The sequence below is a fragment of the Dermochelys coriacea genome, chromosome 8 (genome assembly GCF_009764565.3).
Source record: "Dermochelys coriacea isolate rDerCor1 chromosome 8, rDerCor1.pri.v4, whole genome shotgun sequence".
Lineage (NCBI taxonomy): Eukaryota > Metazoa > Chordata > Testudines > Dermochelyidae > Dermochelys > Dermochelys coriacea.
Window position 1 is genome coordinate 44,232,133 of NC_050075.1, and position 12,499 is coordinate 44,244,631.

The window sequence follows — 12,499 nt, forward strand, 5'->3', positions numbered from 1 at the left end:
ATTCTGGATTCTTTTTGTTTGTTTGGTTTGTTTGTTTTTGTAACAGAATAGCAGATGAGAGCTGTAGTTTAAAAAAAAATAATTAAAAAGGCAGTGCCCCCTGAAGCAACAGCAGGGGTGACACAAAACAAAAAGAAACAATGTTAGAAACACTGAGTCTTAAAATGGCTCTGAGTAATCAGACTGTCACTTTGATAAAGGTACATGAAATCTCTGTAAGCACAAAAGAAATAGTTACACCTTATGTAAAAATTCATAGATTCATAGATACTAAGGTCAGAAGGGACCATTCTGATCATCTAGTCTGACCTCCTGCACAGTGCAGGCCACAGAATCTCACCCACCCACTCCTATGAAAAACCTCACCCATGTCTGAGCTATTGAAGTCCTTAAATCATGGTTCAAAGACTTCGAGCAGAGAAGCCTCCCTCAAGTCAACCATGCCCCATGCTACAGAGGAAGGCGAAAAACCTCCAGGGCCTCTCCAATCTGCCCTGGAGGAAAATTCCTTCCCGACCCCAAATATGGCAATCAGCTAAACCCTGATCATAGGAGCAAGATTCACCAGCCACATACTACAGAAAATTCTTTCCTGGGTAACTCAGATCCCATCCATCTACACAGGTTTCAGAGTAGCAGCCGTGTTAGTCTGTATTCGCAAAAAGAAAAGGAGTACTTGTGGCACCTTAGAGACTAACAAATTTATTAGAGCATAAGCTGCATCCGATGAAGTGAGCTGTAGCTCACGAAAGCTTATGCTCTAATAAATTTGTTAGTCTCTAAGGTGCCACAAGTACTCCTTTCCCATCCATCTAATATCCCATCTCAGGGGATTTGGCCTATTTACCCTGAATATTTAAAGATCAATTACTTACCAAAATCCCATTATCCCATCATACCAGCTCCTCCATAAACTTATCAAGTAGAATCTTAAAACCAGATAGATCTTTTGCCCCCACTGCTTCCCTTGGAAGGCTATTCCAAAACTTCACTCCTCTGATGGTTAAAAACCTGTATTTGTAAAAACCTAAATTGGTATGGACAATGTTATAGAAGGTAAGCTATGGAAGGAATGTGCATTTGCCCCAGAAGATGTGCAGTGTATATTGTAGAAGGGGCAAAAGAAATGCAAACATACCATGCTACCTAATTAAAATGCGATTAGGGCTCCAAAGGGAGCCACAATAGGTTATTTTTTTTTTCTCTTCAGATTGCTGTGTGTTTTGGAAGCAGAAGAAGAAGTTAAAAGTAATCAAAACTCTGGTGAAAGTTGATTGTGTCCCTTTTAAGAGTCTCTGAGCTGCTGATGGCTTTAAATCCAAAGGCAAGCAGGAAGCGCCTGTGAAAATGCAAATTACCTAAATGATAAAGGAAGGCAAGAACTAGCAGCACAAAGAAGCTGCAGATAAAGGACATACATGGTCAGCACATAAATTGTCTAAATAAAAGGCATGGTATAACAAGATAACTTTAATAAACTTAATGATAATAAGTACTCCTGTAACAATGTGTAGTGTGTATGATTTTTGGAAAAATCCTTTAAGGTCATATAGTAATGATGCTTCTCAGCTATTACCTGTAAATAAACTTAAAGCCTAACACAGCAGGAAAAACATTATAAACTTGGTCTGCTGTATAAGAAGGGAAACTGAGGTACCCCACCTCAGGGATTTAATGACTAAACAGTGGGATAATTTCTCCATAATTCTTAAAAGATAGAAGCCATTGAAACCTGGCCTGCCTATAGAACAAACACAGGAAAATATGGGGATAATTCCTCTGTTTTGCCTGCAATCAGCAAGGGTATTTGTAAAAGAAATATTTTAAGCAATAATCTGCCACCTCAAAAGGGGTAGAAACATGTTTTTTTTGTCTTTCAGAAAATCAGGAAAAGCTGATGCCAGCTGAAGAGCAACCCAATACCATGAATCTACTGTCATAATAGAAATTGTGTTTTGTGTTCTGTTTTGTCTTGTTGCTAGCACTGTTGTGTTTAAAAAAAAAATAAATAATGCAGACCTGCAGGTAATTAAGAATGAATTAAGCTCTCTGTCCCAGCTACAGGACAGCCTAATACAAAAACGAAAAGAGATCATTGTTTGACACTTATCAATATGAATGGATGCAATACGTTTCCAGTATTGTAAAACCAGACTTGTATGTGGGAGAAATTGTTGTCAAAATTGCACACCAACAGTCCCTGAAGGCAAAGGTATGGAAGGTTAGCTCACTTCCCATATTATACATGGGATCCTTCTGGCTACCCTGGACCTCAAGCCAGTGGACTGTGGAGGGAGGAAAGGTATTAGACACTAGAAGTTGTACCGAATGGACTCCTCAAAAGTGGGTGTGCCTCACCTTGCCTGTTGCCCCAGAACCTTGTAGTAAAGATACATCACTAGGATCATGTATGTGGGATGAACTGGAATCACAAACTCAAATTGCCTCACAGTACCTTCTCTTGAATAGGCTACATAGAAAGTGACACTGATGATTATAAATCCTGCTGGTTTTTATTTTATTGGTATAATATTATGAGGAGAGGTGGAGGGAACTGGGATTATTTAATCTGCAGAAGAGAAGAAAGAAGGGGGATTTGATAACTGCTTTCAACTACCTGAAAGGAGGTTCCAAAGAGGAAGGATCTAGACTATTCTCATTGGTAGCAGATTACAGAACAAGGAATAATGGTCTCAAGTTAAAGATTTAGGTTTAGGTTGGATATTAGGAAAAACTTTTTCACTAGGAGGGTGGTGAAGCACTGGAATGGATTACCTAGGGAGGTGGTGAAATCTCCTTCCTTAGAGGTTTTTATGGTCAGGCTTGACAAAGCCCTGGCTGGAATGATTTAGTTGGGGATTGGTCCTGCTTTGAGCAGGGGGTTGGACTAGATAACCTCCTGATGTCCCTTCCAACCCTGATATTTTATGATTCTATGAAGGTAGAAGGAAAGGCCATAATTTTTCCCCCCTCAGTTTACCATTCAGCAATTTCAGAGCCCATTTAGTTTTTTTGTAGTTTCCTTCTCTTCCATTTAAAACGTGTAACAATTTAAAGGTGCTTCCTGTTAACTGAGAATTAACCATACTCTGAGTTCAACAGCCTCTCAGTTACTTTCTAGAAACATCTTGAGCTGCAATCTCAGAAATAAGAGTCCAGAATACAATCATTAGTTCAAACACCACTTGCACCGTAGTAAATCATAGCAATTGTGAACAGGATTACTAGCAGAACATTCACAAAAGTTCATTATACACTTATTTTAAAAGTACCCTGAAAGAGGATTAATATTGTAACATAGCTCTGTCTTGGGAGAGCTCATTTCAATCCTCTGCATTTAATACGAATGATTAATGATTGCTTCCCAACAATAGTTTAGGATTCAGCATCAGGAACGTAAAGATGAAATTCACTACTGTGACAGGACCGTAATAAATATTAAATATTATAGCAGTGCAATATTTGTCTCATTTAATGGCCAGCAAGAATGTGGCCTTTGGAATGCATCCTAACCAAGATTTCCCTGAAGGCAATTCCTGAGAGAGCGCACTTGATTTAAGCCATTCATCTTTCTGTGAAGAAAATAGTGACTTATTTACCTAGTGGGATGATCAAAAATCTCATGTAGCTGAGCCAGTCCGGGGTTTTGTGAGACAGCTGTTCTACATAGAGCCTCAACACAGCACTGAGGTAATTCTGGGCTCCGGCCACTGCAATTTTAACAGGGTTTGGAGGCTGAGAATTGCAGTTACAGCTAAACAAAAAAAAGAGGGAACATATTTATCATTTGCCTTCTAAATAACTACTTTAAAGTAAGTCAGAAAGACTGCTTGATATAGACAATCTAGTTAATGGCTGCCGCACAGTAAAGAGCTATTCTAGCATGTAGGACAATCTTACGCTGAGCAGCATCTTAAAACGTATTAATGAAATGTAACATTTGCTTCAGAAATAAACTTTCCGAGTAGCAGCCATGTTAGTCTGTATTCACAAAAAGAAAAAGGAGTACTTGTGGCATCTTAGAGACTAACAAATTTATTTGAGCATAAGCTTTCGTGAGCTACAGCTCTTTCAACTGTTCTCCCTGCTCTCTCTCCATCCCCCGACTCTTTCCAAGCTATGAAAACCTGTACTTGGGTTTTCTGTGTAGGGTTCAATCATCATCAATGGTGTTGGGAAAAATGACCAAAAGGCACCCCCCAGCATGCACTGCTGCCTTTAGTGACTTTGGGGATGTCTGCACTGAAATAAAACACCCGGGCCTGGCCCATGTCAGCAGATTCAGGCTTGCGGGGCTCAGAATTGCAGTACAGACATTTGGGCTCAGGTTGGAGCCTGGTCTTCTGGGATGCCACTCTCTAGCCCAAGCCCAAATGTCTACACTGCAATTAGCCCCACTGCCAGAGTCAGCTGATATGGGACAGCCGCGGGTGTTTTCTTGCGGCTCAGACATACCTTTACTCTCACATTTTTACAAATTATTTTTAAAAAACTTTCCCATCAGTCTCCTTTCCAAGACTTCTAAAGATTTCCTCACCGAGTATGAAGCCTAGAATCAGAGACTTGCTATATGCAACAAATTTCACTGAGAATAATGTACAGTTGACTGTATGCAGAGAATTATCCACAAATATTTGGTCTTATCCCTGCACTCATGTTGTTGAGGGGTAACAACTTCCGCTCACTTTGCTAGAGTACTGGTAGCCGAAGTCTCTGGCTGAAGCTAATCATCCGTGGCATAAAGAGTTCACTTGTTATGCTGTGGCTGTGCAGGAGGCAAAGAAATGGTTCTTTGCTTCCACTATCGCACCCACAGGATCCCAGACACACTTATGTAGAGTTATGGATGGCTTTGTTAATCTGAGCTGTCTGTGTGGTGACTGGTCTGTGGTCCCTCCCAGCACCAGATTAAGACACAGATACTACAAGACTGCGCCTATGGCTTCAGCTTCTGGGGTCTGAAATTAAACACGACCATGTAGATTGTTGTTGCTACCACTGTTATATAATTTCAACAAATCTTATCCAAAGTATGTCAAGTAAGGTATTTATGGAAAGGCTATGATTTGCTGAATATGATTATGCTATTTGTATGCATGTATCATTTTTGTATTTGAAGTTATGAGCATTGGCTCTATGCCTGTATTTCAAATATGCTTGCTCCTGGAGTAATGCCCACAAAGTATTTAGCCTGCACATCCTGAAGGAATTATTCAAATTAAGTGGCTCATCAAGGAACACTTAACTCACAATGGACCACAGAAGATGCCTATCTACACTTAATGAATGGACTTTCTGTGAATGTTCGATTTGGAGTACAGGTAATGGCTACTGCTGTGACTAAGGGCACGTCTTCACTGGCAACATTAAAGTGCTGCCATGGCAGCACTTTAACATGGCTTGTGTAGTTACAGCAAAGAGCTGGGAAAGCTCTCCCAGCGCTCTTAAAAAAAACCAACAAAAAAAAAACCCCACCTCCACGAGGGGAATAGCTCCCAGAGCTGGTGCACTGTGTACACTGGCACTTTACAGTGCTGAAACTTGAAGCACTCAGGGGGGTGTTTTTTCACACCCCTGAGCAAGAAAGTTGCAGCACTGTAAAGTGCCAGTGTAGACAAGCCCTAAGCGAAACCACGCATGCACATATGACTTGCCCTTGTGATTCCAAACACCATCTTGTTCACTGTGATTTTCCACTAGCTGTACTGAGGGCTTTGTTTGAAACAATGGGTTTCCCTCCACATTGTAGAAGCTATAAAAGGCCCTGGAAACATCTCCATTTTGCCTCTTTCCTGCTCAAACCTCTGGACTATGAATTTATACTACTGGAAGCATTCTAACCAAGGAATTTGAGGATGTTCCAATGGTTTGGAAGCAACCAGAGACTTGACTTAAGCCAGCAGTTTATTCCCTCCTGCTGCAAGCCTGAACCAAGAACTTTGCGATTGTTGTATGTATTTGATTCCTTTAACCAATTTTAACTCTCACCTTTCTTTCTTTCTTTTTATAAATAAACCTTTAGATTTTAGATACTAAAGAACTGGCAACAGTGTGATTATTGGCTAAGATCTGAGTTGTATATTGACCTGGGTATAGGGCTGGTCCTTTGGGATTAGAATCACCTTTTGTTTGATGAAACTGATTTAAAAAAAAAAAACAAAAAACACATTCATCTTTAAGTCTGGTGTCTGAGTGTTGAATCCAGGACTGGGATACCTAAGGAAACTGCTTTTCTGACTTATTAGCCAATGTGGTGAAACAGTAGTTTACTTTTGTTGCTGGTTTGGTATATTTTATGGGAGCATAACCACCAGGTGTTTATTGGTGGGGGGGGGAGGGGGAGAGAAGTGCCCTATTTCTCAGCAGTTAGTCCTGAATTTGCATTTTCAGTTGTGACCTAGGAAGGCATGGTTACACTCCCTTAGAGCAATGAGTTTCAAGCCCTCGTGGTTAAAGTTTGAAAATAAGACCAGTGTGGTGCCTGAGTCTGCAGGAAGCCCGAAACAATAGCTCTGGAAAGCGTGAACTGTCCTGTTAATCTCAATGAAGATTTTAACTCTGAGGCTCACTACTCTGGTGGGTCCTCCCAGCACTACCCCAGCAGAAATATACCCAGGCTGCTACTGAGTACTAAAGGAGCCACCCCACTTTGGCTACCAGCTCCTCTCTGGGAAATAAGTATTCCTGCTGCAGCATCTGAGGGAACATGGGGGCCCTGTGTTGCTGCCCCTACCTCCCTGGGAGGGACCCCCACCACTCTAAATGAGGAAGAAGCTATCCCTTGACCTTAAACTGGCTCATTCCTGTTCAAGGGCCAATCTCCAGTTTCTGAGCAAGGTTGCAGAAGAAAGTGTGGTGAGACAGCTCCCATTAAGTAAGTGCTTTGTATCTCCTGGATCCCTGTCAGTCAGGACACAGACCTGGGTTTGACAGACACTGAACCAATTGCAGGGGTTTGAAAATAAAGCTCGGGGTAAATTGTTACCTATAAAACCCAGACAGCCTGGGTCCTACCTACCTGTCTCCCTTCCCATTAGAACACCACAGCTGGGGCGTCAGTGGAGGTACTTCTACAGAACACCTCAGTATAAGATTTGTGGCAATGCATAATTCCCAAGGGCTCCTAGGCTCTGGGAATTGCTTCCCCTTCTTGATCCAAATAGCCTGTGGCTTTTCACTTTTAGGGCATGCTGCAAAGACCATCAGCTTGCTAGGGTGTTAGGGAATGGATGAGATTTAGAGGGTGGGGTATATTTCTTGACTAAATCAATTATTAGAGGGAAAACTCATTTCAGTTTTGTGGTGTGTAGCTCGCTAGTCTGCCCTGTGAACATATGGTTATTTTACATCATTAGATTGTCTGGAGCTGGGGAATAGACATCTTATTGTACTTAAATTTAAATAACTTAACACTAAATAAAATGTGAACTTACTATCTCTGTATCCTGGAGACAATCGTGCTGAAAGCCGCCTGCACATCAGCAGAAGAGCACGTACAGACCACAGGCAGGGTATGTTTTTGCAAGACATCTGAAAGAAACTGGGAAGATAACGAAACATGTTATGAAGCTCTGCCAAAAGGACTTGATTTTACCCAAACTTTTAGTCAGAAACACACATATATGTAAATTTGCCCTGCTGGGGTATTTTGAGACATAGGTGTTTCCAGCTCCTGGAATTACTCGCTCACTCCATGCTGCAGTTTTCTACAACACCTCTTCCAGGAGTAAAAGTCCTTCTAAGGTATATCCGAACTGCAATCAGAAGCATGACTGTAGCTCGGGTAGGTATACCCACAGTAGCTTTAATTTAGCTAGCATGGCTAAAAATAGCAGTGAAGATGCAGTGACAGCGACCCCGTGTGCTAGCAACACAAATATGTACCCAGGTTCCAGGCTGGGACATACTGCCAGGGTCTGCGCCACCAAATCTTCACTGCTAGTTTTGGCCATGATAGCTAGATTAAAGCTAGCCATTTACACCTGTCAGAGCTGCAACCAGGCGAATGCAGCATAGGCATGCCCTAAGTGTGTGTCTTATTGGCTGGCACAGTGACAACTCTCCCAGAATGTACCACTTCCGGTACCAAGGTGTCAAACAGATCACACCAGATGTTTCATTAGAGCTTCTGAGAGCAGAATCATGGTGGGATTCCAGCAAGTGGAACACCAGGGCATGTGGCTCATTACCAACCCCTGCCTTCCGCCCCCCCGTCTTAAAAAAAAACAAAACAGTTCACTCCAGAGTTTCCTGCAGATAACACAAGCTGATTTGATTTGTTTTTCTTGCTACAGAAGCATAGCTAGAGCAGCCTCTCTCCCCTGTTCCCCACAAAGGCTGCTATTGATTAAAACAAGAGCTGCTGCAGACTAAACCACTGCAATTACCATTCCAGAAACAATCTAAAAGGGATGAAGAGTAGGCAAATGGGATATCCCCCCTTCTCACACCCTAAAACGCAAGGAAACCAGCTATGGGACTCTGACTTTATCCTGACGCCCACACAGCACATTTTCCTTGACAGCGACAGACTCCACCTCCAGCAGAACTACCCAATGCTTCCAACTGCTAAGGAAACACTACAGTTAGTGTCTCCCTTCCACACCCCCCATGCAAAGCCTTAATTACAACTTCATGTTTCCCTCACTTAGCCTGGGCACATGTCAGCTCCACTGGCTAATGTTGAGACTGTCTGTTTACTACCTAGTTCTCCTCCACCCCACTCTCCTGCTGTACCATCTGCCCCCCAGGCCTCATGCCTGGAGGATGTGGATGTGGTAGGCCAATCTGATCCACACAAAGCGCGCAGCACCATGGGAGGAAGTCCTGTGGCCAAACAGCACCACTCCACTCACCTGCTGCCAAACTGCTCTTTTAGATTCCCTTAAACACTCCTGCTTTCTGCAGAATCAGGGTCTAAAAATCACACAGATCAACAATTTCACCTGCAGTAAGGCTAGCAAGCCCATGATTCTCATACCACCATTCTCCATACTGGACCATTCTAAATGTTATAGAGAAGGTCTAAGAATTATAATATCAGGCACTTTCCACTCTTTTTTCTGTTTTTTTGTTTGTTTTTTAAACATGTCTAGTTTGGTGGGAAAGGAATGCAACTTGATCTGAAAAAGGCAAACAAGCCTTATCTCCCTGATGTAAAAATAAAGCACTAGCACCATAGCAAGAGCGCAATGGTAGCATTTACATATTCCACTTAAGGTGCAAGGTACATTTAGCAAATGAACATGCATGCAAGGAGGGGGTGATACTTTAAGGTTCCCACAGGAATGTTATTTTTTGCACCTGTTACCTGTGCCCAAAATTCTTAGCCCTAGCACTGAATTAGTTAAACCTGTCCAGCATTTATTTCACTTTTATGACATCAAGTATCTGAATGCTGCACTCGTACTCTCCTTGCCCCCCTCCTCACTTCTACTGGGCACATTCCCTGCCTCTCTTAGCTCTGCCCTCCTATGCTAGTTCTGTAGCATCCAAAGATTTTATCCTTTGCGCCTCCACTCCATTACAGGGCCAGAGTGCATACGTACTGCTGGGCATCCCCTACCTCCCACCCCCAGTCCAAGTACCCCATCTCAATTCATTTTCTGAGGGTTTCCTTTCAAGCGTCATGGAGAGAAAAAACTGTTCAGCCATTTCCAACAAGCAAGGAAAAAATTTATCTGATTAACCCAGGAGAATGCCACCTTAAGTGGAAGGGGGTGTGTTCATGGAAGGCTCATGTTAAGAACTGCCTTGAAGTGCAATAATTCTCTGTGAAAATAAGATCCCTAGGCCCATGAGTTACCTGCTGCCACAATTCCCAAATGCTATCAGACCCATTTACTAGATAGAAAAATATGAACCTTAGTGGTTGCTTCACTCTTCCTTTTATGCAAGCTAAAAATCCTGTCCTCCGTGCTCTGTACAAACAAACAGCAACAGAAATTGCCTGCAGGGAAACCTAGGCTCAGTATCTGTTCTCCTGCACTTACCTGGCCTTGCCAGTCTGAAGTATTGACAAGAATAATATTTTCTGGTAGCTGGTCATCAGAAATCAGGATGTGATTCAACTGATCATACACAGTTTTCCTTGGAATCTGTGAATACAAAAAAACCCCCGCAAACAGAGAATGGAACAGTGGGACAAACTGGCCATAGATCTGAACCAGCGGTGTTAGTTTTGTGAAGTGCTCTGAGATGCTCTGTATGAAAGATACAAATAAGACTATGTTCTATTTCATCACTTCCAAGAGCCCTGTTTTTATTTTTGTTTTTTTACAGAAGCTGGGAGCTCTACCGCATGATGAGGCAGAGACCCAGTAACGTTTCCAAAGCACATATTCCACAAACTACTGAAGTAGCTAGGATTTGTTTTGTCAGTGATTCCGTGATGATAAAAGGACACAACAATAAAGTCGTTTTATATCAACCAATATCAACTACAGTCCCTGCTGGGGGGCTAGATTTTTAATAATTTTTTTTTCTGGGTCCAATATTACCAAATACTGTGGCTAATAAAAGTCCCAGGACACGGAGTAGGGACTTTGCTAAAACACCACTTTGGGTACATCTACATTGCAAAACAACCTGTGGCAGTGAATCTCAGAGCCCCGGTCAACTGGCTCTGGCTTGCAGAGTCTGGCTAAAACCAGCAGTGTGGCCATTCCCACTTGAGCTCAAGTCTGGGCTCTGGAACCCAGCGAGGGGGGTGGGGTCTCCGAGCCCAGGCTCCAGCCCAAGCGGAAATGTCTACGCTGCCCTTTTCAGCTCTTTAACGTGAGACTGGGTCAGCTGACCCAGATTCTGAGGGCTTGCTGTAGTCTGAGGACTTCTGAGGGCTTTGTTTCCCTCCTTGTGCTATGGACACTGGATCACCTTAGGGAACCCCTCTCTTTCAGACTAGGCATTTCCTGGGGGTAGTCTTGAGAGCACCATTTATTTCTTTTTGCTGCCATTTGCCCCACAGTCTTTCAGTCTCATCCTAGTTGATATAAAGCAAAAAACTAACCAAAAGCAGCAAAAATAGACAGAAAATGGGATATCAACTGAGAAAAAAATTCAACTCATCGTGTAGTGGTGGAGCCACATCCCTGGCCTTCAGAGGGGAGAGGGCGAGTGGAACATGAGCCACAGGGGATGTTTTGGAGAAGGATGAACAGTGAAAGGCTGTGAAGGGGGTGGAGATCATCTCACCTGCAGGTGGTGCCTGGTGTCTGGAGAGCGCTCATTGTCCAGGCTGTTTGCCCTCTCATTCTGTGGCCTCGCTGGCTGCCTTTCCTTCAATGAAGTGCTTCTTCCACGACGACCAGTTTGCTTCCCTTCTGGCCTGCTAAATTGTAATGGTTACACAGTCACCGTTCACTCAGGATCAGAGAGAAGCTGTTTGTCAGAAGGGTTATCCTGAGCTGCATCAAGGGGATTCTGCATAGTGTGCTCAGGTCAGAGACCCACCAACAGCCCAAGAGGCCTCCTGCCCCTCCATAGTTTATGAACCTGCCCCCCCAGAGGAATGTCTAGCACTTTGCTTAAGACTATAGACTTAAGAAATACTCATTGAAGGTAGCTCTGAAATCCAAGCTACTCTAACCCCAGTGACTTCAAACTGCCCTGTAGGACAAACAAGGCAGCTAGATCACTTCAATTTTTTAATAAATCATTTGTATATAAACTTTGTCTGGTGTGTGATGTTAGTATTGGTGAATGTCTTTGGATTAGCAGCCCTGGGACCTAAGGTCCCAGCCATTAGAATACAGGAAACAGCAATGGAAACATCCTCCCCTTTGCCCTGCCAACACACATCACCCACCATGGAGAGCCCATCACCTCTAGTGGGGAGATAGCAGATTTTCCATGGCTTATTCAGTTCTTGGCCTCTTTTCTAAGAATGCCTACAAGGGAGCCAATTACTGCCTATCAGTTTTAATTTATCAAGGGGATTTTTCAAACTAAGCCACAAAATTAATCACATTCCATCATCAAATAATATCAATTAAAGGACCATGTCCTCCCCAAGAAATTGACCCATGAAGCAAATGACATCGGTCCGCTAGGAACTGGAGTGAGATCCAGCACCTTATTACCCATAGACCAAACAGCTGTCACCACTACAAGCCAATAGGAACTGGTAAGTGACTGTGTCTACTTCCAAGAGCAGTTCATAAGGAACATCTGATCTTTCAGCTTGATGGTCACATTGTCAGAAGAGACTAATAATTTTGGCTGTCCACCATGACACTTCTCAAAAGGGATCTGATTGTCAGAACATGATTCAATTCAATATTCCACATAACCTGCAATCCCTCCACTCCTTCCATCCCAGGCATCCTGCAGGTTGGAGTCAGTCCCTGAGAACTGCACCTCCCAGCTTCTACCCCATCCACACCCACCTTGATGTGCCCTCAAGGAGTCAAGTCCCAGCCAGCTACCATCCCAACTGAGGAAGCGTGGAAGGGAGACCATCACACCAATCCTGCAGACATAGCCTCTGTTGATGAAATGA

General features: G+C 43.1%; 1 protein-coding gene across 12 annotated transcripts in view; it reads right to left on the reverse strand.

Moving 5' to 3' along the window:
• PACS2 (phosphofurin acidic cluster sorting protein 2) overlaps positions 1-12,499 on the reverse strand; it is a 226,521-nt gene that overhangs the window by 101,570 nt on the left and 112,452 nt on the right. For 9 of the 12 annotated variants that reach the window (XM_043491455.1, XM_043491451.1, XM_043491450.1 and 6 more), the window contains 4 exons: positions 11,194-11,329; positions 9,993-10,097; positions 7,434-7,540; positions 3,600-3,754 (listed from right to left, as the gene is read on the reverse strand). In XM_043491455.1, coding sequence (XP_043347390.1) covers positions 3,600-3,754; positions 7,434-7,540; positions 9,993-10,097; positions 11,194-11,329 — 503 coding nt within the window. The remainder of the gene's footprint in view (positions 1-3,599; positions 3,755-7,433; positions 7,541-9,992; positions 10,098-11,193; positions 11,330-12,499) is intronic. The other 3 variants (XM_043491452.1, XM_038413217.2, XM_038413223.2) reach the window with 1 other exon arrangement.